Source organism: Pongo pygmaeus, chromosome 10 (assembly GCF_028885625.2).
Source record: "Pongo pygmaeus isolate AG05252 chromosome 10, NHGRI_mPonPyg2-v2.0_pri, whole genome shotgun sequence".
In the NCBI taxonomy this organism is placed as follows: Eukaryota; Metazoa; Chordata; class Mammalia; order Primates; family Hominidae; genus Pongo; species Pongo pygmaeus.
The window spans coordinates 73,371,794-73,399,012 of NC_072383.2; the positions used below are offsets into that span (position 1 = coordinate 73,371,794).

Here is a 27,219-nt window from a genome sequence, read left to right on the forward strand (position 1 = left end):
CAAAAGGGGTTAACCACCCAGACATTCCCACTCAGTCCCCAGTCACCCAAGGGGCAGCTTGCAGCTTGGAGTAACAAAATGTCCTTTCTCTTCAGAGCTGAGGAGGTAGGTCTTTCATTTATCTATAAAAATGGCAGTTTAAGTTTCTCACAAAAATGCACAGACAAGCCAACTGAGATTAATTTGGGGAGAAAAAGTAATGGAGAAGACACTTTAGAATACACCTCCAAAGTGGAAACCAAATAGGATACCCAAAAGGCAAGGGATCTCCTTGGCTTTAGAAAAAGACAGTGGAGAAGATCCTTTAGAATGCACCTCTAACCTAGAATTAGGATCCTAAACAATAGCTTCCTAGGAGGAAAAAAAAAAAAAAAAAGAACTTTTTGACTCTTTCGTAGTAACACATAGCTTAAAACACAAACATACTGTATAATTATACCAAAGTATTTTATTTCGTTATGTCCATCTATAAGCTTTTTTCCACTTACAATTTTTTTTTTTATTATTTATTTATTTTATTTATTTATTTTATTATTATTATTATTATACTTTAAGTTTTAGGGTACATGTGCACAACGTGCAGGTTAGTTACATATGTATACATGTGCCATGCTGGTGTGCTGCACCCATTAACTCGTCATTTAGCATTAGGTATATCTCCTAAAGCTATTCCTTCCCCCTCTTCCCACCCCACAACAGTCCCCAGAGTGTGATGTTCCCTTCCTGTGTCCAAGTGTTCTCACTGTTCAATTCCCACCTATGAGCGAGAATATGCAGTGTTTGGTTTTTTGTTCTTATGATAGTTTACTGAGAATGATGATTTCCACTTTCATCCATGTCCCTACAAAGGACATGAACTCATCATTTTTTATGGCTGCATAGTATTCCATGATGTATATGTGCCACATTTTCTTAATCCAGTCTATCATTGTTGGACATTTGGGTTGGTTCCAAGTCTTTGCTATTCTGAATAGTGCCGCAATAAACATACGTGTGCATGTGTCTTTATAGCTGCATGATTAATACTCCTTTGGGTATATACCCAGTAATGGGATGGCTGGGTCAAATGGTATTTCTAGTTCTAGATTCCTGAGGAACAGCCACACTGACTTCCACAAGGGTTGAACTAGTTTACATTCCCACCAACAGTGTAACAGTGTTCCTATTTCTCCACATCCTCTCCACCACCTGTGGTTTCCTGACTTTTTAAGGATTGCCATTCTAACTGGTGTGAGATGGTATCTCATTGTGGTTTTGATTTGCATTTCTCCGATGGCCAGTGATGGTGAGCATTTTCTCATGTGTTTTTTGGCTGCATAAATGTCTTCTTTTGAGAAGTGTCTGTTCATGTCCTTTGCCCACTTTTTGATGGGGTTGTTTTTTTCTTGTAAATTTGTTTGAGTTCATGTAGATTCTGGATATTAGCTCTTTGTCAGATGACTAGGTTGCAAAAATTATCTCCCATTTTGTAGGTTGGCTGTTCACTCTGATGATAGTTTCCTTTGCTGTGCAGAAGCTCTTTAGTTTAATTAGATCCCATTTGTCAATTTTGGCTTTTGTTGCCATTGCTTTTGGTGTTTTAGACATGAAGTCCTTGCCCATGCCTATGTCCTAAATGCTATTGCCTAGGTTTTCTTCTACGGTTTTTATGGTTTTAGGTCTAACATTTAAGTCTTTAATCCATCTTGAATTAATTTTTGTATAAGGTGTAAGGAAGGGATCCAGTTTCAGCCTTCTACATATGGCTAGCCAGTTTTCAGAGCATCATTTATTAAATAGGGAATCCTTTCCCCATTTCTTGTTTTTCTCAGGTTTGTCAAAGATCAGATACTTGTAGATATGTGGCATTATTTCTGACGGCTCTGTTCTGTTCCATTGATCTATATCTCTGTTTTGGTACCAGTACCATGCTGTTTTGGTTACCGTAGCCTTGTAGTATAGTTTGAAGTCAGGTAGTGTGGTGCCTCCAGCTTTGTTCTTTTGGCTTAGGATTGACTTGGCGATGCGGGCTCTTTTTTGGTGCCATATGAACTTTGAAGTAGTTTTTTCCAATTCTGTGAAGAAAGTCATTGGTAGCTTGATGGGGATGGCATTAAATCTGTAAATTACCTTGGGCAGTATGGCCATTTTCACGATATTGATTCTTCCTACCCATGAGCATGGAATGTTCTTCTGTTTGTTTGTATCCTCTTTTATTTCATTGAGCAGTGGTTTGTAGTTCTCCTTGAAGAGGTCCTTCACATCCCTTGTAAGTTGGATTCCTAGGTATTTTATTCTCTTTGAAGCAATTGTGAATGGGAGTTAACTCATGATTTGGCTCTCTGTTTGTCTGTTATTGATGTATAAGAATGCTTGTGATTTTTGTACATTGATTTTATATCCTGAGACTCTGCTGAAGTTGCTTATCAGCTTAAGGAGATTTTGAGCTGAGACAATGGGGTTTTCTAGATATACAATCATCTCACCTGCAAACAGGGACAGTTTGACTTCCTCTTTTCCTAACTAAATACCCTTGATTTCCTTCTCCTGCCTAATTGCCCTGGCCAGAACTTCCAACACTATGTTGAATAGAAGTGGTGAGAGAGGGCATCCCTGTCTTGTGCCAGTTTTCAAAGGGAATGCTTCCAGTTTTTGCCCATTCAGTATGATATTGGCTGTGGGTTTGTCATAGATAGCTCTTATTATTTTGAGATACGTCCCATCAATACCTAATTTATTGAGAGTTTTTAGCATGAAGGGTTGTTGAATTTTGTCAAAGGCCTTTTCTGCATCTATTGAGATAATCATGTGGTTTTTGTCTTTGGTTCTGTTTATATGCTGGATTACATTTATTGATTTGCGTATATTGAACCAGCCTTGCATCCCAGGGATGAAGCCCACTTGATCATGGTGGATAAGCTTTTTGATGTGCTGCTGGATTCTGTTTGCCAGTATTTTATTGAGGATTTTTGCATCAATGTTCATCAAGGATATTGGTCTAAAATTCTCTTTTTTGGTTGGGTCTCTGCCAGGCTTTGGTATCAGGACGATGCTGGCCTCATAAAATGAGTTAGGGAGGATTCCCTCTTTTTCTATTGATTGGAATAGTTTCAGAAGGAATGGTACCAGTTCCTCCTTGTACCTCTGGTAGAATTTGGCTGTGAATCCATCTGGTCCTGGACTCTTTTTGGTTGGTAAGCTATTGATTATTGCCACAATTTCAGAGCCCATTATTGGTCTATTCAGAGATTCAACTTCTTCCTGGTTTAGTCTTGGGAGGCTGTATGTGTCGAGGAATTTATCCATTTCTTCTAGATTTTCTAGTTTATTTGCGTAGAGGTGTTTGTAATATTCTCTGATGGTAGTTTGTATTTCTGTGGGATCGGTGGTGATATCCCCTTTATCATTTTTTATTGCGTCTATTTGATTCTTCTCTCTTTTTTTCTTTATTAGTCTTGCTAGCAGTCTGTCAATTTTGTTGATCCTTTCAAAAAACCAGCTCCTGGATTCATTAATTTTTTGAAGGGTTTTTTGTGTCTCTATGTCCTTCAGTTCTGCTCTGATTTTAGTTATTTCTTGCCTTCTGCTAGCTTTTGAATGTGTTTCCTCTTGCTTTTCTAGTTCTTTTAATTGCGATGTTAGGGTGTCAATTTTGGATCTTTCCTGCTTTCTCTTGTGGGCATTTAGTGCTATAAATTTCCCTCTACACACTGCTTTGAATGTGTCCCAGAGATTCTGGTATGTTGTGTCTTTGTCCTTGTTGGTTTCAAAGAACATCTTTATTTCTGCCTTCATTTCGTTATGTACCCAGTAGTCATTCAGGAGCAGGTTGTTCAGTTTCCATGTAGTTGAGAGGTTTTGAGTGAGATTCTTAATCCTGAGTTCTAGTTTGATTGCACTGTGGTCTGAGAGACAGTTTGCTATAATGTCTGATCTTTTACATTTGCTGAGGAGAGCTTTACTTCCAAGTATGTGGTCAATTTTGGAATAGGTGTGGTGTGGTGCTGAAAAAAATGTATATTCTGTTGATTTGGGGTGGAGAGTTCTGTAGATGTCTATTAGGTCCGCCTGGTACAGAGCTGAGTTCAATTCCTGGGTATCCTTGTTAACTTTCAGTCTCGTTGATCTGTCTAATATTGACAGTGGGGTGTTAAAGTCTCCCATTATTATTGTGTGGGAGTCTAAGTCTCTTTGTAGGTCACTCAGGACTTGCTTTATGAATCTGGGTGCTCCTGTATTGGGTGCATATATATTTAAGTTAGTTAGCTGTTCTTGTTGAATTGATCCCTTTACCATTATGTAATGGCCTTCTTTGTCTCTTTTTATCTTTGTTGGTTTAAAGTCTATTTTATCAGAGACTAGGATTGCAACCCCTGCCTCTTTTTGTTTTCCATTTGCTTGGTAGATCTTCCTCCATCCCTTTATTTTGAGCCTATGTGTGTCTCTGCTCTTGAGATGGGTTTCCTGAATACAGCACACTGATGGGTCTTGACTCTTTACCCAATTTGCCAGTCTGTGCCTTTTAGTTGGAGAATTTATTCCATTTACATTTAAAGTTAATATTGTTATGTGTGAATTTGATTCTGTCATTATGATGTTAGCTGGTTATTTTGCTAGTTAGTTGATGCAGTTTCTTCCTAGCCTTGATGGTCTTTACAATTTGGCATGATTTTGCAGTGGCTGGTACTGGTTGTTCCTTTCCATGTTTAGTGCTTCCTTCAGGAGCTCTTTTAGGGCAGGCCTGGTGGTGACAAAATCTCTCAGCATTTGCTTGTCTGTAAAGGATTTTATTTCTCCTTCGCTTATGAAGCTTAGTTTGGCTGGATATGAAATTCTGGGTTGAAAATTCTTTTCTTTAAGAATGTTGAATATTGGCCCCCATTCTCTTCTGGCTTGTAGAGTTTCTGCCAAGAGATCCGCTGTTAGTCTGATGGGCTTCCCTTTGTGGGTAACCCGACCTTTCTCTCTGGCTGCCCTTAACATTTTTTCCTTCATTTCAACTTTGGTGAATCTGACAATTATGTGTCTTGGAGTTGCTCTTTTCGAGGAGTATCTTTGTGGAATTCTCTGTATTTCCTGAATCTGAATGTTGGCCTGCCTTGCTAGATTGGGGAAGTTCTCCTGGATAATATTCTGCAGAGTGTTTTCCAACTTGTTTCCATTCTCCCCGTCACTTTCAGGTACACCAATCAGACATAGATTTGGTCTTTTCACATAGTCCCATATTTCTTGGAGGCTTTGTTCGTTTCTTTTTATTCTTCTTTCTCTAAACTTCCCTTCTCGTTTCATTTCATTCATTTCATCTTCCATCACTGATACCCTTTCTTCCATTTGATCGCATCAGCTCCTGAGGCTTCTGCATTCTTCACATAGTCCTTGAGCCTTGGCTTTCAGCTCTATCAGCTCCTTTAAGCACTTCTCTGTATTAGTTATTCTAGTTATACATTCATCTAAATTTTTTTCAAAGTTTTTAACTTCTTTGCCTTTGGGTTGAATTTCCTTCTGTAGCTCGGAGTAGTTTGATCATCTGAAGCCTTCTTCTCTCAACTTGTCAAAGTCATTCTCCGTCCAGCTTTGTTCCATTTCTGGTGAGGAGCTGCGTTCCTTTGGAGGAGGAGAGGCGCTCTGCTTTTTAGTTTCCAGTTTTTCTGCTCTGTTTTTTCCCCATCTTTGTGGTTTTATCTACTTTTGGTCTTTGATGTTGGTGATGTACAGATGGGTTTTTGGTGTGGATGTCCTTTCTGTTTGTTAGTTTTCCTTGTAACAGACATGACCCTCAGCTGCAGGTCTGTTGGAGTTTGCTAGAGGTCCACTCCAGACCCTGTTTGCCTGGGTACCAGCAGCGGTGGCTGCAGAACAGCAGATTTTCTTGAACTGCGAATGCTGCTGTCTGATCATTCCTCTGGAAGTTTTGTCTCAGAGGAGTACCTGGCCGTGTGAGGTGTTGATCTGCCCCTACTGGGGGGTGCCTCCCAGTTAGGCTGCTCGGGGGTCAGGGGTCAGGGACCCACTTGATGAGGCAGTCTGCTCATTCTCAGATCTCCAGCTGCCTGCTGGGAGAACCACTGCTCTCTTCAAAGCTGTCAGACAGGGACATTTAAGTCTGCAGAGGTTACTGCTGTCTTTTTGTTTGTCTGTGCCCTGCCCCCAGAGGTGGAGCCTACAGACGCAGGCAGGCCTCCTTGAGCTGTGGTGGGCTCCACCCAGTTCGAGCTTCCCGGCTGCTTTGTTTACCTAAGCAAGCCTGGGCAATGGTGGGTGCCCCTCCACCAGCCTTGCTGCCACCTTGCAGTTTGATCTCAGACCGCTGTGCTAGCAATCAGCAAGACTCCGTGGGCGTAGGACCCTCTGAACCAGGTGCGGGATATAATCTCCTGGTGTGCCGTTTTTTAAGCCTGTTGGAAAAGCACAGTATTAGGGTGGGAGTGACCCAATTTTCCAGGTGCCGTCTGTCACCCCTTTCTTTGACTAGGAAAGGGAACTCCCCGACCCCTTGTGCTTCCGAAGTGAGGCAACGCCTCGCCCTGCTTCAGCTCGCGCACGGTGCGCTGCACCCACTGTCCTGCGCCCACTGTCTGGCACTTCCTAGTGAGATGAACCTGGTACCTCAGATGGAAATGCAGAAATCACCCGTCTTCTGTGTCACTCACGGTGGGAGCTGTAGACCGGAGCTGTTCCTATTCGGCCATCTTGGCTCCACCCCCGAAAGTTTCATTTTCTTGTTAAAAAGTCAAACTAATTTTTGTTAGTTGATTGTCTTATTCTAAAAGCCATAAAAGCAAAGAAACATCTTTTCTTGTTTTATAATATTTTATAATATTAACTTTTATTTTTACTTTAGGGACTCCACAACTTATTATACCTAACGGTATGTATCAAAATATTTTAGTATTAAATTATTTCCTCCCATTGAAAATGAATTGAACTCTTAACTATTCTGGTTTTGTTTTTGTTTTTAACAGAAAATCCATTTCTGAAGCCAACGGGGAGAGCACCTCAGCAGACAGCCTTTAATCCATTCAGCTTAGGTTTTCTTCTTCTGAGAATCTTTTAATGTCATTTATATACAAAAGAAATTCTCAAATGTTAAAATAAAGGAATAGTTTATTGCTTAATATAACTTATCATCACTTTGATTCTTTATTGAATCTTCTACACTCTTGCCTGATACCTAAATTTAATGTTTGTTTTTAACTCAAAAAATGTATTGTACGGAAAATGGATAACAGAATAAAGTCTTGAGATTATTTTTTAATTACAAATCCATATGTATATCAAAAGTGTTCCACTCTTTAATTTTCTAATGAGAATGGATTGTCATTTTAGTTATAGTACGTTTAGAGAACTAAAGATATTTCAGATATTAAATAGTTTCCTTATATACCAGTAGTTTCTTTTATGAATACCATCAACATCATTCAGAAACAAAATGTTACTGAGGAAAGTTTTTTCAGATAGCATGTAATGTTATACATTATGGCCATAATCAATGGTTGGGGAATAAATCAATGAATTAAACTCAAAAAGGAAAATTAACTAAATTTTCAACCTTTAAAAAGTAAATATATGTTCTGCAAATTAAAGTTGCACTCTTCTAGGAGATTTATTTTTAAATATGCCCCATAGAAAATAACAGGATGCTAACAGCATATCTTTTAAAAGCCATATAAAATTAGTATAGGTAACAACACTTCTACAAACCAGAGAATTATTCAGTTCTGGCATTTCTTTTTTCTGAAGGAAAAAAAACATAACATTTAATAAATTCAGTTTTCAAAATCATCAATGCTGAATTGTTGACTCCTGTGGAGTAAATTATCTGGATGTTTTTCTTCTCAACTAAGGCAAGCTCCAGCTTCCTTCAGCTATTGTATTAGGGCTCTCTAAAGGGACAGAACTACTAGGTTATATGCATGTATAAATGAGAATTTATTAAGCAGAATTGACTCACACGATCAAAAGGTGAAGTCCCATCTGTAAGTTAAGAAGCAAGGAAGCCAGCAGTAGCTCAGTCCAAGTTTCAAAATCTCAAAAGTTGGGAAGCCGACAATTCAGCCTTCAGTGTGTGGCTGAAGGCCTGAGAGCCCCTGGTAAACCACTGATGTAAATCCAAGAGTCCAAAAGATGAAGAGCCTGGAGTCTGATGTTTGAGGGCAGGAAGCATCCAGCACAAGAGAAAGATGAAGTCTGGAAGATTCAGCAAGTCAGCTCTTCCATCTTCTCCTGCCTGGTTTATTCTAGCTGGCAGCCGATTGGATGTTGCCCACCCACATTGAGGTGGGTCTGCTTTTCCCAGTTCACTGCTCTCCTTTGGCAACACTCTCACAGACACACCCAGGAACAATACTTTGCATCCTTCAATAAAGTTGACAATATTAACTATCACAAGTCCACCCCTTGTCTACTTGAAAAATACACATCTCCTGAAATCATATATAATCTCCAAATAAAGACAATAATAAGGTTATAATTATGTCTAATATAAGACAGCTATCCTTTGTACAACTGGAAGTGCTCTAATCGTTAACCTAAATGTTATTACATGAAGTTAACAACACTTAAATGTCTAAATGAAGTCAGTAAATCTTATGTCACATGATAAAGGAAAAATAGAGGGAATAAAATCAAGATACTTTCTTAGTACAAGTGTATACATGCACAAACATATTCTTAACAAAATAAGGAGAAAATACTTATAACAATTACAGTCCTCATTTCTGCAACTGGTCACGTGGTTGTATTCATGACTACCTGTTGTTAGTTTCCCATTGACCTTAATCACAGGGCATGGAAAAACTAAGAAACGCTCTATGGAGTCTCCGGTATTCCATACATACTCTTCCTTATCTCCATTATGGAGTAGTAGGTTGATTTCATCTTTTTTGTTTGTTTGTTTTTTGTTTTTTTTGAGACAGAGTCTCTGTCGCCCAGGCTGGAGTGCAGTGGCACGATCTTGGCTCACTGCAACCTCCGCCTACTGGGTTCAAGTAATTCTCCTGCCTCACTCTTCCGAGTAGCTGGGATTACAGGTGCCCATCACTGCACCCAGCTAATTTTTGTATTTTTAGTAGATGGGGTTTCACCATGTTGTCCAGGCTGGTCTTAAACTCCTGACCTCAGGTGATCCACCTGCCTCAGCTTCCCAAAGTGCTGGAATTACAGGTGTGAGCCACAACGCCCAACCTGATTTCATCTTGATAGTTTAAGTCAATCACCCCAGCCAACACTATAACTCTTGTTAGCCTGTTGACTTAGAGGTAGAAGGAGCCCAGAGTGACCAGATGGCAATCCTAACCTCCAGTTTAATAGAATACTTCTTGTATCCCCTGGTGGCAGCATTTATCCCTCTGGAACAAAGATCTGTAGACCAGCAGAACGTAATGTCATGGGAACAGGAAGCAAAAATTTTGCTAGTGGATCACTAGGAGTGATGGTGAGTGGTGCCACTTCCACTTCCACCCTTTGATGCCTGGACTCGTGAATCCTGGCTATGGGAGAAACTGTGCCATATACTGGATGCTGATTCAGAGCATACATAGTTTCTGAAGAACTTTGCCCCAGCCCTGTAAAGTATTGTCACCTAGTCGGCGTAATTATGATTTCAAAAGGCAATCCCACCATTCTATCAATCCAGCTGCTTCAGAATGATGGGGAACATGGTAAGACCAGTGAATTCCATGAGCATGAGTCCACTGTTGCACTTCTTTAGCCATAAAGTGAGTGCCTTGGTTAGAGGCAATGTTGTGTAAAATACAATTATGGTGGATAAGACATTCTGCGATTCCACGGATGGTAGTCTTGGCAGAGGCATTTTGTGTGCAGACAGGCAAACCCAGATCCAGAGTATGTGTCTATTGCAATGAGGATAAATCACTGCCCTTTCCATGATGGAGGCAGTCCAATGTAATCAACCTGCCACCAAATAGTTGTCTAACCACCCCAAGGAATGGTGCCATATCAAGGGTTCAGTGTTGGTCTCTGCTGCTGGCACATTGGGCACTCAGCAGTGGCTGTAGCCAAGTCAGCCTTGGTGAGTGGAAGTCCATGTTGCTGAGCCCATGTGTAACCTTCATCCCTGCCACCATGGCAACTTTGTTCATGAGCCCATTGGGTGATGACAGGGGTGGCTGGGGAAGAAGGTTGAGTGGTGTTCACAGAATGAGTCATCCTATTCACTTATTATTAAAATCCTCCTCTCCTGAGGTCAACCTTTGGTGAGCATTCACATGAGATACATATATCTTCACAGTTTTTGACTAATCATAGAGGTCCATCCACATACCTCTTCTCCAAATTTCTCTGTCATCAATTTTCCAATCATGCTTCTTCCAAGTCCCTGACCATCCAACAAACCACTGGCTACAGCCCATGTATCACTATATTATCATACATCTGGCCATTTCTCCTTCCAAGCAAAGTGTACAGCCAGTTGCATTGCTCAAAGTTCTGCACACTGGGGAAATTTCCCTTCACCAGCATCCTTCAGGGATACCAAGAAAGGGGCTATGGTGCTACAGCTGTCCATTTTGAGGTAGTGTCTGTATATTATGCAGAACCATCTATAAACCAGGCCCTAGTCTTCTTTTCCTCTGCCAGCTGATCATAGGGAACTTCTCATGAGGCCATCAATGCAGGCTGGGGGAGAGAAGGCAGGATGGCAGGAGTGGGGGCCATGGGCATTTGAGCCACTTCCTCATGTAACTTACTTGTGCCTTCAGGATCTGCTTGTGCCCCATCACGTATATACCACTTCCATTTGATGATGAAATGCTTCTGTGCATGCCCAGCTTTATGGCTAGATGGGTCAGAAAGCACCCAGTTCACGATAGGCATTTCAGGTTGCATGCTAACTTGATGACCCATAGTCAAACGTTCAGTTTCTACTAAAGCCCACTTACAGGCCAAGAGCTTTCTCTCAAAATGAAAGTAGTTATCTGTGGAAGATGGCAGGGCTTTGCTCCAAAATCTTAGGGTTCTCTACTGTGATTCACCTATGGGGGCCTGCCAAAGGCTCCTAACAGCATCTTATCTGCCACTGACACCTTAAGCATAATTGGATCTGCTGGGTCATATGGCCCAAGTGGCAGAGAAACTTGCACAGCAGCCTGGACCTGTTGCAGAGCCTTCTCCTATTCTAGACCCACACTCAAAACTGGCAGCCTTTCAAGTTACTTGATAGATGGGCCAGAGTAACACATCCAAATGAGGAATGTGTTGTCTCCAAAATCCAAATAGGCCCTCTAAGCATTGTGCCTTTTTCTTGGTTGTAGGAGGGGCCAAATGCAACAACTTATCTTTTACCTTAGAAGGAATATCTCCACAGGCCCCACAGCACTGGACCTCTAGGAATTTCACTGAGGTAGAAGGTCCCTGAATTTTAATGGGGTTTATTTCCCATCCCCTCGCATGCAAATGTCTCACCAATGAGTCCACTGTGTTTGCTTTTTCTTACTCATTGGGTCCAATCAGCATTATGTTATCAATGTAATGGGCCAGTGTGATATCTTGTGAAAGGGAAAAGTGATCAATATTTCTGCAAACAAGATTATGACATAAAGCTGGAGAGCTGATATATCCCTGAGATAGGACAGTGAAGGTATACTGCTTGCTTTGCCAACTGAAGGCAAATTGTTTCTGGTGGGCCTTATGGACAGGAATCAAGAAAAAGGTATTTGCCAAATTAATGGCTGCATACCAGGTACCAGGATATGTGTTAATTTGCTTGAGCTATGAAACCACACATGGTACAGCAGCTGCAATTCGAGTCGCCACTTGGTTAAGCCTAGGATAATTCATTGTCATTGTCCAAGATCCATTTATCTTCTGCACAGGCCAAATGAGAGAGCTGAATGAGGATGTGGTGGGAATCACCATCCCTGTTTCTTTTAAGTCCTTGATGGTGGCACTAATCTCTACAATCCCCCCAGGGCTGCAATACTGTTTTTGATTTACAATTTTTCTAGGTAGAGGCATCTCTAATGGCTTCTTTTTGGCCTTTCCTACCACAATAGCCCTCACCCTATCGGTCAGGGAGCCAGTGTGGGGATTCTGCCAGCTGCTAAGTATGTCTATGCCTATTACGCATTCTGGCACTGGGAAAATGACCACAGGATTCATCCAGGGACCCACTGGCCCCACTGTGAGTCAGATCTGAGCTAAAATTCCATTAATTACCTGACCTCCATAAGCCCCTACTTCAACTGGAGGACCACAATGACGTTTTGGATCCCCGGGAATCAATGTCAGCTCAGAGCCAATATCCAGTAGTTCCCGTAAGGTCTCATCATTCCCCTTTCCCCAGTGCATAGTTACCCTGGTAAAAAGCCAGAGTTCTCCTTGGAGAAGGATGGGAAGAAGATGAACAGTACAAATTTTTGGTAGTATAGTGGGGTCCTTCTTCAAGGGGATCCAGCCTCTTCTTTATTCAAGGGGTTCTGTGTCTGAAAGTGGTTCAAGTCTGGAAACTGATTGAGGGTCTGTGATTTGCTATTTTTATAATACAAATTAGTCTTTTGTCCACTCGACCCGAAAGTTTTCTGCCTATACAAATTAAGTAACAATGCTGTAGGCTTCCTATCAATTTAACTTCTAGAAACACCGTAATTAATTAGCCAGTGCTAGAGGTCTACATGAATCATACTATTCTGATTGCTGCTTTGCCTGTGCTGTCCATTATGGTAATTATGCCCACCTTGTCTTTGACGGTTGAGTGCCACTACTTGGCCCCTGCCACCTGGGGATCCAATCATTCCCATTGAATGTAAGTTTTCCAATTGAGTGACTGTGGTTCCCACTGTGAGATCTGGCATACGGAGAAGAGCAATTGCAGACTTCAAGGATGCAGGTACTTCCCTCACAAATCTGTTTTGCAAGGTATTGGTGAAGGGTATGTCTTCTGGATCTGCCCAGTTGGAATGAGTAGGTCTAAAGTGATGAATTCACTCTAGCATTTCAATCTCTCAAAGCCTTTAGATCCCTTCATCTACATTAAACCAAGGGACATCTGGCATTTCCAGCTCACTCACAGTGGGCCATCTTTTGATCCATGTTTCAGCTAACCAAGCAAATATACTATTAGAAATTTTTTTAACTCCCCAAGCTGCAACATTAAATGAAGAATCCCTGTTTAGTGGGCCAATATCAATAAATTCAGCCTGTTCCAACTTTATGTTTCTTTCACCATTATCCCACATCCTTAATATCCATTCCCATACCTGTTCTCCAGATTTCTGCTTATATAAATTAGAAAACTCAAGCCATTCTTTTGGAGTATAGTGCACTTCTTCATGGGTCACACCCTGAACCTTACCTCTAGGGGCCTGCTGGGACTTGAGTCTAATTATAAGTCTAGAAGCAAACAGCACTGTTGAGGATGTGTCCTGAGGAGAATCAGCATTGTCTTGCCTGGCAACTGCCTCAGGCAGTACAGGGTAAATCTCCTGAAAGGTGGAAAGGCTGATGGCAGCATGGGTGCGAGAGGGGATATTGCCACCACCTCTGGCAAAAAAAGGCTCAACAGAATTTAGGAGCTCAATGCCCCCAGCCTCATCCCTCATCAGGGTCCTCCCACACATCCCCATTCCAAGTTGTAGGGCCCCATTCTTTTCCAATCAATGTCCTCATTTTAACAGTAGATACCTGGTGAGGCTGAGCGTGCACCTTTCATTGCAGGTCAGCCACTCGCATGATAAGAGCTTTCGTCTGATTTTCCACAATTTAGCCCTTTGTCTTCAGGAGTAAGACTCTCACTCAGGGCAATCTTAGAAGATCTGAGGCTCAGTATGGGCTTCTGGAGCTGGGAATTAGAATCCCTGAGCTCATCATTTTCTTTCATCATTTTGTCCAGGGAATTTAGAAGCAACCAACCAACTTTATTATATTCCTTGATTCTCCACATATAGTTGAAGGTATTATGTACACAGTCACTAAACTCCTTGTTTCTCAAGAGCATTGAATCAGGAGTATCAATGCATTTATTTTGCATAACTCTTTAAACAGTTCATGACAAGAACTATCGGTGTTCTCCATCCTATTAGAAGTAGAGTTCTTAGCATTTTTGAGTCTAATCAGATTAAGCAGCCAACTCCAGAAACCCCAAAACCAACTAAAGAAATCCATCCTTAAAATTCTGTTCCTCTAAAACCACTCCTGGTACCAAAATCTGTATTTGGCAGGGTTCCCTAAAGGGACAGAACTACTAGGATATGTGTATATATGAAAGGGGTTTATTAAGGAGAATTTACTCACACAATCACAAGGTGAAATTCCACGATAGGCCATCTGTAAGTTGAGAAGCAAGGAAGCCAGCAGTGGCTCAGCCCAAGTCCCAAAACCTCAAAAGTCAGGAAGCCCACAATGCAGCCATCAGTCTGTGGCCAGAGGCCCGAGAGCCCCTGGTAAACCACTGGTGTAAATCCAAGAGTCCAAAAGCCGAAGAGGCGGGAGTCTGATGTTTGAGGGCAGGAAGCATCCACACAGGAGAAAGATGAAGGCTGAAAGACTCACAAGTCAGCTCATTCCACCTTCTCCTGCCTGCTTTATTCCAGCCACGGTGGCAGCTGACTGGATGGTACCTACCCACATTGAGGGTGGGTCTGCCTCTCCCAGTCCACTGACTCAAATGTTAATCTCCTTTGGCAACACTCTCACAAACACACCCAGGAACAATACTTTGCATCCTCCAATCCAATCAAGTTGACACTTAATATTAACCATCACAGATCTATACATATGTGTGTGTGTGTGTCTGTGTGTGTGTCTATATATATACAGATATATAAAATATCTGTAATTTATATAATCATTTTAAATGTATTTTTAATAGAACTGAACATTGTTTTGTATATATTGTCAGATATCTAGGAATTTCCACATAGCTGGGTGATTGATACTTTTTTTTCTTTTTGAGACAGGGTCTCACTCTGTCACCCAGGCTGGAGTGCAGTGGTGCAATTTTGGCTCACTGCAACCTCCACCTACTAGGCTCAAGCAATTCTCCCACCTCAGCCTCCCGAGTAGCTGGGACCACTGGCGCGTGCCACCACGCCTGGCTAATTTTTGCATTTTTTTGTAGAGATGGGGTTTTGCCATGTTACCCAGGCTGGTCTTGAACTCCTAAGCTCAAAGCAATCCACCTGCCTCAGCCTCCCCAAGTGTTGTGATTATAGGCATGAGCCACTGCGCCTGGCCGATTGGTGCTATTTTTTATAAAGAAGTCAAGTAGTTTTATATTTAAGTCTGCTTACATCTGTCAGTGTTCTCCATAGAAACACAACCAATAGCGGAGAGAGAGGGGGAGAGGGAGAAGGAGAGAAAGAGGAAGAGGTGGAGTGGGCGGGGGAGAGGCAGAAAGAGATTTTCAGTAATTGGCTCACAGGATCCTGTGGGCTAACAAGTGGAAATTTTTAGGGCAAGCTGTCAGGATGGAGATTTAAGTGAGAGTTGCTGTTGCAATCTCTAGTCCAAATGTTGAAAACTCAGGCAAAATGTTTATGTTGCAGTCTGGAGGCAGGATTTCTTTTTAAGAAAAACTCAGTCTTTGTACTTAAGGCCTTCAACTGGTTGAATGAGGTCCACTCACATCAAAAGGATAATCTGATTTACTTAAAGTCAACTGATTATAAATTTTAATCACATCTAAAAAAATATCTTTACAGCAACATCTAGACTAGTACAACCAAACAACTGGTCACTGTAGACTAGCCACATTGACACACAAAATTAACCATCACATTGCTATTTGACATCACGTATATAGAGCCTTATATTTTTAGTAATGTAAGCTTTCACTATTTGTTTAACTATTGCATTGTTAAAATTCTCATTCATAATTACTTGCTTTTCAACTTGTGGTATGAAATAACCTAAAGGTAAATTCACATGTATGTAGAGTATATTTTTTTACCTATTGCTTTGTTTATCATTTTGTTATCTTCACGTATTTTTAATTAAACATTTTCATTAATAATTAAAACATCCTCTGATTTTTAATATAATTACTCCTTTACCCCTTTATACTAATTCATTCAAGAGCACATGATTTTCTTTAAGTCAGATTCAAATTTAAAATTTAAAATTTTTTTACAGAATTATATTCCCTGATGAAGAGGTACTTGTCAAAGAGTGTTAAATTAGCACTGCTATAGGAACTTTCAAGTCGTGACAGTTCTCAAAAAATGGAGTTTATTCACAGGACTTTGGGTCCATGCTAAAGCTATGAGCAGAGGCTAGAAAGGCAGAGCATCTCCATCTTATTAGTGGGCTTTCCTCTTACTGTCAAGAAGAGAAAATTCTGGGCCAAGGATATGTCTTTTTTATTTCTTGTGATCTTAACAACAGCCTCTTGACAGGACATCTTGGGAAGCCTGTCATTGCTTGAGGTTCCTTTACTCTGAGTAGACTGTTGACAGTGACTTTAAGTAACCCACCTATTTCACTTAGTTTGGAATTGCTAGACAAACTGCTCTAGGCTTAGCTTTTTCAAACTACTGAGAATAGTTACCTGAAGATTTAAGTAGTGCATTTTTCAGGAGATTCTCTTGTCCTGCTAGGATATGTTTGGGTTGTCAAACTCAAATAAGTGTGTGTTCCCAGAAATTGCTGAATCACTTCAAAATATGAAACAAAGAAATCAGACTTGTCAATAATAGTTGGGCCAGTTTTCTACCTCTTGGGAGAAATGGTGAAGAGATAGTTTAAACAGTATTCTCTGTAGTTTATTATCATTATTATTATTATTATTATTATGCATCCCTACCAGTAAAAAAAAAAAAAAAAAATTGTAGAGTGACCAAAAATCCTAGTTTGCCTGAGACTGAGAGGTTTCCTAGAACATAAGAAAACATGCCCAGACTAGGACATTCTCTAACAAATGTGGAAGTGGTAACCCTTAGATTAAATCAAAAGGTACTATATGTACATTTAACTAAATGTATTATGTATATTTTTATAATAAAGTAATATATTACAAAATACACAACGATTGAACCTAAAAAGGATGAGGTAGAAATAAATTTAAAAATAAGTGTTAAAGAGATGTTTATGCCAGTAATATAAGAAGAAACACTTCTGACAGTTTTATATTATTTGCTTGCATTTGTATCTTGACAACTATATTGAATCGGCAATTTCCTCTTAGCAATTTTTCCAGGATATGTGATCATTTCGAGATGGTTGGCTTAGTTAAAACTAGGTAATTTGAACTGTAATTAAATTTACCTGTGATCACTAACTGTACCAGGGGAAATAAATAAATTCCATTATCATCTCTTCGAGTGGAACTCCCATTTTCTCTCGGGAAAGCAACATATCACTTGCCAATGTCCTCCAGACTAAAACTACCAGCAACTCTCCTGTAGTTATATTCACTGGGTTTGCTTCTTGCAGCTAGGGAAACTACATTGATTATTATAAGAATAACTCAATAAATATTTATTAAGCATGCTCTCATGAAAACTAATATAAAAAAATTTATTAAGCATGCATAATATCTGGCACCATGCTAAGTGTTAATAATTATTTTTAGTTCTTGTGAATTCAATGAGTGAAAATAAGAGTATTTAAATTTAATAATAGTAATACCTAACAGTAATGTCTGCACTATGCCAAGCACTAAGTGCCTTACATCTAATAACTTATATAATTCCCTCAATAATGAGGTAGATGCTATTAATTTTTATTCCTCGAACTACCAGTAAAGCTAAACATATTTTCATAAACTACACTCAAATTTACCAATATATTGTTTGAGAGTTATTAAGAAAGGCTAGGAATGTTATTTTCACCTTTGATGAAAAGATTACAGGAAGTTGTTTCAAACATATGACCATACTTCATATTGACCTAATGAATACAGAAGTAATGTGCATTCAGGAGTCAAATTTTAATATAAATAGTCTCAGATTTATACTCAATTTTATGGCTTGGTCTTTTAGAGACTGATATGGTCTGGCTGTGTCACCACCCAAATCTCAATTTGAATTGTATCTCCCAGAATTCCCACATGTTGTAGGAGGGACCCAGGGGGAGGTAATTGAATCACAGGGGCCAGTCTTTCCTGTGCTATTCTCATGATAGTGAATAAGTCTCATGAGATCTGATGGGTTTATCAAGAGTTCCTGCTTTTGCTTATTCCTCATTCTCTCTTGTCGCTGCCATGTAAGAAGTGGCTTTAGCCCTCTGCCATGATTGTGAGACCTTCCCTAGCCATGTGGAACTGTACTAAGTCCAATTAAACCTCTTTCTTTTGTAAATTGCCAAATCTCAGGTATGTCTTTATCAGCAGCATGAAAACAAACTAATACAGAGACAAATGATACTTCAGTTCCAGAGGTCCAAATTCCTCCTGGAATCTAATTCTATATACTCCATCATACCTATATATGAAAAGAGTAGATGCAGGATGAATATTTCAACTACACTGTTATTTAGCCTTTTTTTTTTTCTGGTAAATTACCTGTTCATTTTCTTCCTCTATTTTTCTAATGGTGCTGCTGTTATTCATTTTCTTAAGTTTTTTGTTTTTTTTTTTTAAAGACAGAGTCTCGCTCTGTCACCAGGCTGGAGTGCAGTGGCACAATCTCAGCCCGCTGCAACCTCCACCTCCCAGGTTGAAGCGACTCTCCTGCCTCAGCCTCCCGAGTAGCTGGGACTACAGGCGTGTGTCACCATGCCCAGCTAATTTTTGTATTTTTAGTAGAGACAGGGTTTCACCATGTTGGCCAGGATGGTCTCAATCTCCTGACCTTGTGATCTGCCCGCCTCGGCCGCCCAAAGTGCTGGGATTACAGGCATGAGCCACCACACCCGGCCTCTTAGGAAATTTGAATGGCTCCCTGTGCATCTGGGATTTTAATGCTTGGACATTTATCTAGCAAATTTCTCAGTTGCCCTATTTTACATTTTAACGAAGTAAAGTCTATCTTTCTACCTTTCAAAGTTGGCTTTTATGTGTGGATCATTTTGGTTTTCTCTTTTAATGCTTCTCAAGCACAATTATCTGAATCTTAAATTTAAATTACAGAAAAGATCAATTGAGTATGTATAGAAAAGAAACAATGAGAGTCAATAAAATAAAAACAATGTTTCTAATAACATCTATACAGAGAACAAAATAATACATTTCAGTATCTTCAGTCTTATCCCATGATCATTTTCAGTAAATGTAGATTAAAAATACATTTTTAAATTTGCTAGCTTTTATCCAAATCAAAAAGCATATGGAATTAGAGTATTATTTCCTTAAAATTTCAAGTGTAGACCAGGCATGGTGGCTCACGCCTATAATTCCAGCACTTTGCGAGGCCAAGGTGGGTAGATCACCTGAGGTCAGGAGTTCAAGACCAGCCTGGCCAACATGGTGAAACCCCATCTCTACTAAAAATACAAAAATTAGCTGGGTGTGGTGGTGCGTGCCTGTAGTCCCAGCTACTCAGGAGGCTGAGTCATGAGAATCACTTGAACCCAAGAAGCAGAGGTTGCTGTGAGCCAAGATCATGCCACTGCACTCCAGCCTGGGCGACAGAGTGAGACTCCGTTAAAAAAAAAAAGAAGAATTTTAAAAAATAATTTCAAGTGCAGTGTACAAGTGTACAGAAACTGAGAACTTAAGGAAAGTCATAAATCATCCGAGATAAGCAAGAGGCTTAAAGTTTATCCCAAAATTGCTCTTGTTTTTAAAATTAAAGCTATATCTGTTATATATGACAACAGAAATATTAAATGGGTATGCAAAAAGTATATAAGTAGCAGAATTTAAATAATTTAATGAAACCTTATTTTCCACATTCCTTGTAAATAAATAAATGATTCTGTCAATACCCTCTAATTCCAATGCCCTCAAGAAACCGAATGTGATAAATTATTTCCATCACTTTCAATATAAAATAACTTAAAACTGTTTTGCCTCAAATTTCAAAGTTCAAAAATCTACAACCATTCAAACCTTATTAGAAAATGTATACAACCCATGACTTAATACATATTTCATGAAACTATGATTAAATAATTCTCATGTATTACATGCCTCTTTAAATTTTTTGAAAATATATATCATAGAATATAATACATTAAAATTTTTTTATATAAAGTATATAATGGGAGCTGATTCACTGACAGATACGAAAGATTGAATATTTGCAGAACATTGTCAGCAAACCTCACTTCTTTCTACAGAAACCAAATGAGATGCTTTTGTGTGTCCTTCTTCCATACTCCTATCTTAGTCACCTGGGCTTAAAATCTAGCTTTACAACACTAATCAAAAGAAACCAACATAGCTATATTAATTTTGGCTGCAGCCAACTTCAAAACAAGGAAAGTTATCAGGAATAAACAGGGGCATTACATAATAATAAAGGGGTTAATTCTCCAAGAAGACATTACAATCCTTAATGTATATGCACCTAACAAGAGAGTGTAGAAACATATGAGACAAAACCGATAGAATGACAAGAAGGAATAGACGAATCTACTATTATAGTTGGAAACTTTAAAACACCTCTGTCTGAAATGTATAGATTCAGCAGGCAGAAAATCAGTAAGGACATAGTTAAAGTCAACAACATCAATCACCTGGATGTAATAAGACGTCTATACATTATTCGACAATAGCTGAATATATATTCTCAAGCTCATATGAAACATTTACCAAAATAAACTATATTCTGGACCATAAAACACACCTTAACAAATTTAGAATAGAAATCATGTAATGCCTGCTTTCAGACCACTAGTAATTGAACTAGAAATCAGTAACAGAATGATAACCATAAAATTTCACAATAAGAGATTAAATGGCACACTTCTAAATAACACATGGTCCAAAGAAAAAATCTCAAAAGAAATTTGAAAATATTTTAAAATAAATGAAGACGAAAACAACTTGGCAAAATTTGTGGGATGCAGCAAAGCATTGCTTAGAGGTAAATTTGTAGCATTGAATAAATATATTAGAAAAGAAGAAAGATCTAAAACCGCATATGCTTTCACTGTAAGAAACTAGAAAAAAAAGAGCAAATTAAAGCCAAAGCAAGCAGAAGAAATAATAAAAATTTGAGCAGAAATCAATAAAATTGAAAACAAAATTAATAGAGAAAATTAATAAAACCAAAAGCTGGTTTTTTAAGGCATAAATAAGATTGATAAGCTTCTAGCCAAGCTAAGAGAAAAAGGGAAAAGACATAAATTATCAATATCAGAGATGAAGGAAGGAACATCACTACCTTTTAATGATGAACATTAAAAGGATAACTGAGCAATACTGTGAACAACTCCACACCCACAAACTTAATAATCTAGATGAACAGGCCAATTCCTTGAAAGACACATCTCTCACAACTCACGCAAGAAGAAATAGACAATCTGAAGAGGCCTATACCTATTTAAGAAATTTAATTGATAACTAATAACCTTCCAAAACAGAAAGCACCAGGCCCAGATAAATTCCCTGGTGAATTCTATCAAAAATTTAAAGAAAAAAGTGATCGATTCTCTATAATGTCTTTCAGAAGATAAAAGCAAACAGAACACTTCTTAACTCATTCTATGAGGCCAGCATTACCCTAATACCAAAATCCTGCAAAAACATTACAAGAAAAAAAATACTACAGACCAGTGTCTCTCATGAACATAGATGCAAAATTCCCCAACAAGATACTAAGCAAATTGAATTCAACAATGTATAATAATAATTATATTACATGATGGAGTGGAATTTATTCCAGATTGCTCTGGTCTGAATATTTGTCCCCTCCAAACTCATGTTAAAATTTAATTTCCATTGAGACAGTACTGAAAGGTGGGGCTTTAAAAACATTATTGGGTTATGAGGGCTCTGCCCTCATGAATGAACTAATACATTCATAGATTAATGGATTAATAGGTTAATAAGTTAATGGATTAATGGGTTATCACAGGAGTGAGAATAAAGGGCTTAGTAAAAAGGGGAAGAGGGACCAGAGCTAGCATGCCCAACCTTCTTGCCATATGATGCCCTGCACTGCCTCAGGACTTTGCAGAGAGTTCTCAACAGCAAGAAGGTATTTCACTAAACGCAGCCCCTCAACCTTATGTTCTCAGCCTCCATAGCTGTAAGAAATAAATTATTTTTCTTTATAAATTACCCAGTTTCAAGTATTCTGTTATAAGCATCAGAAAATGAACTAAGACATAGGCATACAAGCCTGGTTCCATTTGTAAATCAATTAATGTAATAAATCACATCAATAGGCTAAAGAAGAAAAATCATATGATTATATCCATAGATGCAGGAAGAGCACTGGACAAAATCCAGTATGAAATCATGATAAAAATTCTCAATAAACTAGGAATAGTAGGAAACTTCCTTGAGATATTGATAAAGATATCAATATTTACAAAAAAAAGCTATAGCTAACTGCATACTTAATGATGAGAAACAGGAAGCTTTCTCACTAAGATCAGGAACAAGGCAAAGATGCCCCTCTCATCACTGCTCTTCAACTTCATACTGGAAATCCTTGCTAATACAATAAGACGAGAAAATAAAATGTTTATAGATTGAGAAGAAAGAAATAAAAATGTCTTTGTTTGCCAATGACATAATTATTTATGTACAAAATCCAAAGAATCAACAAACTCCTGAAACTAATCAATGATTTTAGCAAGGTTGCAGGATACGAGGTTAATATAGAAAAGTCAGTTACTTTAAATTACTTTCCTATATACTAGCCATGAACAAGTAGAATTCAAAATTGGAAACATAATAGTGTTTAGCACACACAAACAAATACTTAGTCATAAATCTAACAAAATATTTACAAGGTCTATATGAGGAACACTACAAAAGTATGATAAAATAAATCAAAGAACTAAATAAATGAAGAAATATTCCTTGTTCATAAATAGAAAGACTATTGTTAGGATATCAGTAATTCCCAATTTGATCTATTGATTTAATGTAACCCCAATCAAAATTTCAGCAAGTTAATTTGTGGAGACTGACAAAATTATTCTAAAGTTTATATGAAGAGGCAAAAAAAACCCTGAACAGCCAATACATTGGATGAGAAGAACAAGGTTGCAGGACTAACACTACGTGACATTAAGACTTACTATAAGGGTACATGTCTCAGACTATTTTGTGCTGCTATCACAGAATATCTGATATTTGGTAATTTATAAAAAAAAAAAGATCAATTTCTTACAGTTCTGGAGGCTAGAAAGTCCAAGGTTGAGCAGCTTGCATCTGGTGAGGGCCTGCTGGCTGTGTCATCTGATGGCAGGAGTTCACAGAGCAAGAGAGTGCATGCACATGTGCAAAAGAAGGGAGCTGAACTCACTCTTTTATCAGGAACTCACTCCCTCAATATTTTACCAATCCTGTGATAATGGCATTAATACAATTCATGAGCACAGGGCTCTCATGACCCAATCACCTCTTAAAGATCCCACCCCTCAAATGCTGTTGTATTGGGGATTAATTTTCCAGCACATGAATTTAGGGGGACACATTCAAACAATAGCAAAAAATACAATAATTTAAAAAGTATAGTATTGGTGAAAGTAGAAATAAATCCATGGAACAGAATAGAGAACTCAGAAATAGAACAGCATAAATAAAGTCAACTGATCTTTGACAAAGGAGCAAAGGCAATATAATGGAGCAAATGTAGTCTTTTCAACAAATGGTTCTGGAACAACTGAATGTCCATATACAAGAAAAAAAAAATCAGTCTAAGCACAAACTTTATACCCTTCACAAAAATTAATCAAAATGGATCACAGACCTAAATGTAAATACAAAAGTATAAACACACAGAAGGTTATATAAGAGAAAATCTAAATGATCTTTAATTTGGCAATAACCTTTTAGATACAACACAAAAGGTATGATTTACGAAAGAACAAATCGATAAGCTGGGTGCCATTAAAACTAAAAATTTCTACTCAGTAAAAGACATTCTCAAGAGAATGAAAAAACAAGCCACAACCTGGGAGAAAAATACTTACAGAAGATATATGCAATAAAAACTATTACGCAAAATATGCAAAGACTCTTTAAACTCAACAACTGAAAAACAAACAGCTTAATTTAAAAATGGGTCAAAAACCTTAATAGACACCTCACCAAAGAAGATATACAGTACTCAAATAAGCATATGAAAAGGTGCATCATATGTCACCAGGAAAATGCACATTAAAATACCAATGAAATACCACTACACACCTATTAGAATGGCCAAAATCCAGAACACTGGCAACACCAAATGCTGACAAGGATGTGGAGGAACATGAGCTCTCATTCATTGCTGGTGGGAATGCAAAATGGCACAGCCACTTTGGAATACAGTTTAGTGGTTTCTTAAAAAACTGAACATTATGCTTACTGTCATAGTCTGTTTAATGTTGCTCATAAGAAAATACCTGAAACTGGGTAAGTTATAAAGAAAAGGAATTGACTTCTTAGAATTATGGAGGCTGAGAATTTCAAAGTCAAGGGGCCATATCTGGTGAGGCCCTTCTTGCTACTTGGGACTCTGCAGAATCCCAAGGCAGCACAGAGTATCACATGGTAAAGGGGCTAGACTAATCCATTAACCCATTAATCTATGAATGGATCAATACATTCATGAGGACAGACCCAATCACTTCTTAAAGGCTCCACCTTTCAACACTGTTACATTGGGGATTAAGTTTCAACATGAATTTTGAAAGGGACAAATATCCAAACAATAGCACTTATTATAACACATAGTTATGATCCAGCAATCATGCTCATGGTATTTATCCAAAGGAGTTGAAAACTTATGTCTGCACAGAAACCTGCACAAAGATGTTTATAACAACTGTATTCACATTTGCAAATTGATATGGTTTGGCTCTGTGTCCCCACCCAAATCTTACCCTGAATTATAATAATCCCCACATGTCATGGGAGGGACTAGGTGAGAGGTAACTGAATCATGGGGGCATGTTTTTCCTATGCTGTTCTCATGGTAATGATTATGTCTCATGAGATCTGATGGTTTTATAAAGGGTAGTTCCCCTGCACATGGTCTCTTGCCTGCCACCATGTAAGATGTCCCTTTGCTCCTCCTTCATCTTCCACCATGATTGTGAGGGCTCCCAGCCACGTGGAACTGTGAGTCCATCAAACCTCTTTCCTTTATAAATTACCCAGTCTTGAGTCTGTCTATTAGTGGCATGAGAATAGAATAATACACTAATACCTAGAATCAACCAACATGTCCTTCAGTAGCTACTGGAATAAAGAAATGTTGGTACATCCAGAAAATGAAAAATTATTCAGTGCTAAAAAGAAATTAGGTATCAAGCCACAAAAAGACATGGAAGAAATTTACACACATATTACTAAGTGAAAGAAGCCAATCTGAAAAGACTACATGCTGTATGATTCCAACTATATAACATTCTGGAAAAAGCAAAACTATGAAGACAGTAAAAAAAAAAATGAGTAGTTGCCAGGGTTAGGAGGGAGGGAGAGATGAATAGTCTGAGCACCGGGGATTTTTAGGCAGCAAAACGACTCTATGTGATACTAAATGCTGGAAACATGTCATTATACATTTATACAAACCCATGAAATGTTCAACACCAAGAATAAGCCCTAATATGCACTATGAACTCTGGGTGGGAATAATGTATAAATGTAGGTTCATCAATTGTAAATATACTACTCTGTTGTGGGATGTTGATAATGAGGGAGTTTATGTATGTGTGGGGACAGGAGGTACATGAGAAATCTCTGTACCTTCCTCTCAGTTTTGTTGTGAACCTAAAACTGCTATTAAAAAAGAGTCTATTTTTAGAAAAGGAATTGGTAAAAAAACAAAACAAAAAAAAACCACGAAAGTAGCTCTACCGCTCCCTGGCTGGGTGGCCTCAGGCAATTTAATTTCTCTTTTTCTCAGTTGTTTTTCCATCTGTTAAAGGGATAATAACTATTTCTTAAGATTTGTGTGACTTGAGTGAGTTGATATTGTCCAAGCATTTTAAATAGTGCCTGACACATTAAATATCTGTGAAATAGATTAAAAATAGTATTCACCACTCTGTATTGTAACTGTTTGATGATTCATCTGTATCACCTTTAACTAAAAGCTCCCTGTGGATAGACTCCATGTCTAGCTTGTTCAGCATTTGGGCCTTTAGCTGGGCTGTGACACACAGGAGGTACCAAGGAAATATTTATTGAATGAGATGTCTAGCAGTGGCATGGGCTTCGCAGGAGAGGGTGACTTCCCTGTTGGTCTAATTATTTAAGAAAAGGATGTGATGATCACCTGTCAGTGATGTTCCGGAGAGTATGCCTAACACAGGAGGCTAGCAATAGTGGCTAAAATTTCTTCCAAATCTAAGATTGCATTATTCTATTTATACTTTTTCTTTAGCATTTTTTGCAGTCTAACAACAGTACCACCATAATAAAAGAACTGCATCTTTCAGCACTTGCCACCTTCACCCTTAAATAGGTTCTAGCCATACTAAAATACTTCTAGCGTTTAGGATCTTCCTCTCCTTAGGCACATTACATGCTTTTCCCTTTGTTTAGAATGCTATCTTAAGACTTGTCTGTTTCACTTTCTGTATACAATTTCCAGAAAGGCTTCCCTGGTCCTCCACAAGAGTACTAATCGTCACTCACATGATGCAATAGAATTTTGGCTTTGTTATTTATCACATGTTATAAATACTGCCTGATTGCCAATTCACTAAATTGTAAGCTGCTTGAAAGCTGGATCTGTGTCTTGTCTACTGATCTTTCTCAATCACTTAATACACTGCATAGTAGTAAGTATTCAAGGGCATGAATGAAACCATCTTACATAGGTCTATTGTTTTTCAATTGTGTGCATCACAGACAATTTTTAAAAGCACTTTTCTTTTTATAAATGTTTGGCTAACCTGTTACAATGTTTTGTAATAAAATTCTCTCCCAATGTCAATTTTCCATATCTGCTTAATGCTATTAAGCACAATATGTAATATGCAAACGTGCATTCCAAAACAAATACTTGCTTTTCTTCCATGCTTAGAATTTAAAGTCTTCAAAGCAAGTTGGTTTTGTTTTGTTTTGTTTTTGAGGAAAATGTTTGGAGGCAAACAGATCAGGCCAAAATCAGCTAGATATTAGCCAATTTTGTCTGGAACAAAAAAAGAAAACAAAAGAGTTTGTTCTTACTGTGAATGCCACAATTAGTGAAAAAGATGAATCTTGATATTCCGGGCTGTCTGAATTGT

At 38.5% G+C, this 27,219-nt stretch overlaps 2 protein-coding genes across 7 annotated transcripts in view; one reads left to right on the forward strand and one right to left on the reverse strand.

Moving 5' to 3' along the window:
* The window catches only part of GLIPR1L1 (GLIPR1 like 1), a 44,983-nt gene extending 37,572 nt beyond the window's left edge, over positions 1-7,411 (forward strand). Inside the window, exons 5-6 of one of the 2 annotated variants that reach the window (XM_054443019.2) lie at positions 6,821-6,847; positions 6,942-7,411. In XM_054443019.2, the coding sequence (XP_054298994.1) occupies positions 6,821-6,847; positions 6,942-7,033 (119 nt within the window). In that variant the 3' untranslated portion in view covers positions 7,034-7,411. The remainder of the gene's footprint in view (positions 1-6,820; positions 6,848-6,941) is intronic. The other variant, XM_054443020.2, reaches the window with a different exon arrangement.
* The window catches only part of CAPS2 (calcyphosine 2), a 128,839-nt gene that overhangs the window by 101,062 nt on the left and 558 nt on the right, over positions 1-27,219 (reverse strand). The gene's annotated exons all lie outside the window — the stretch shown is intronic.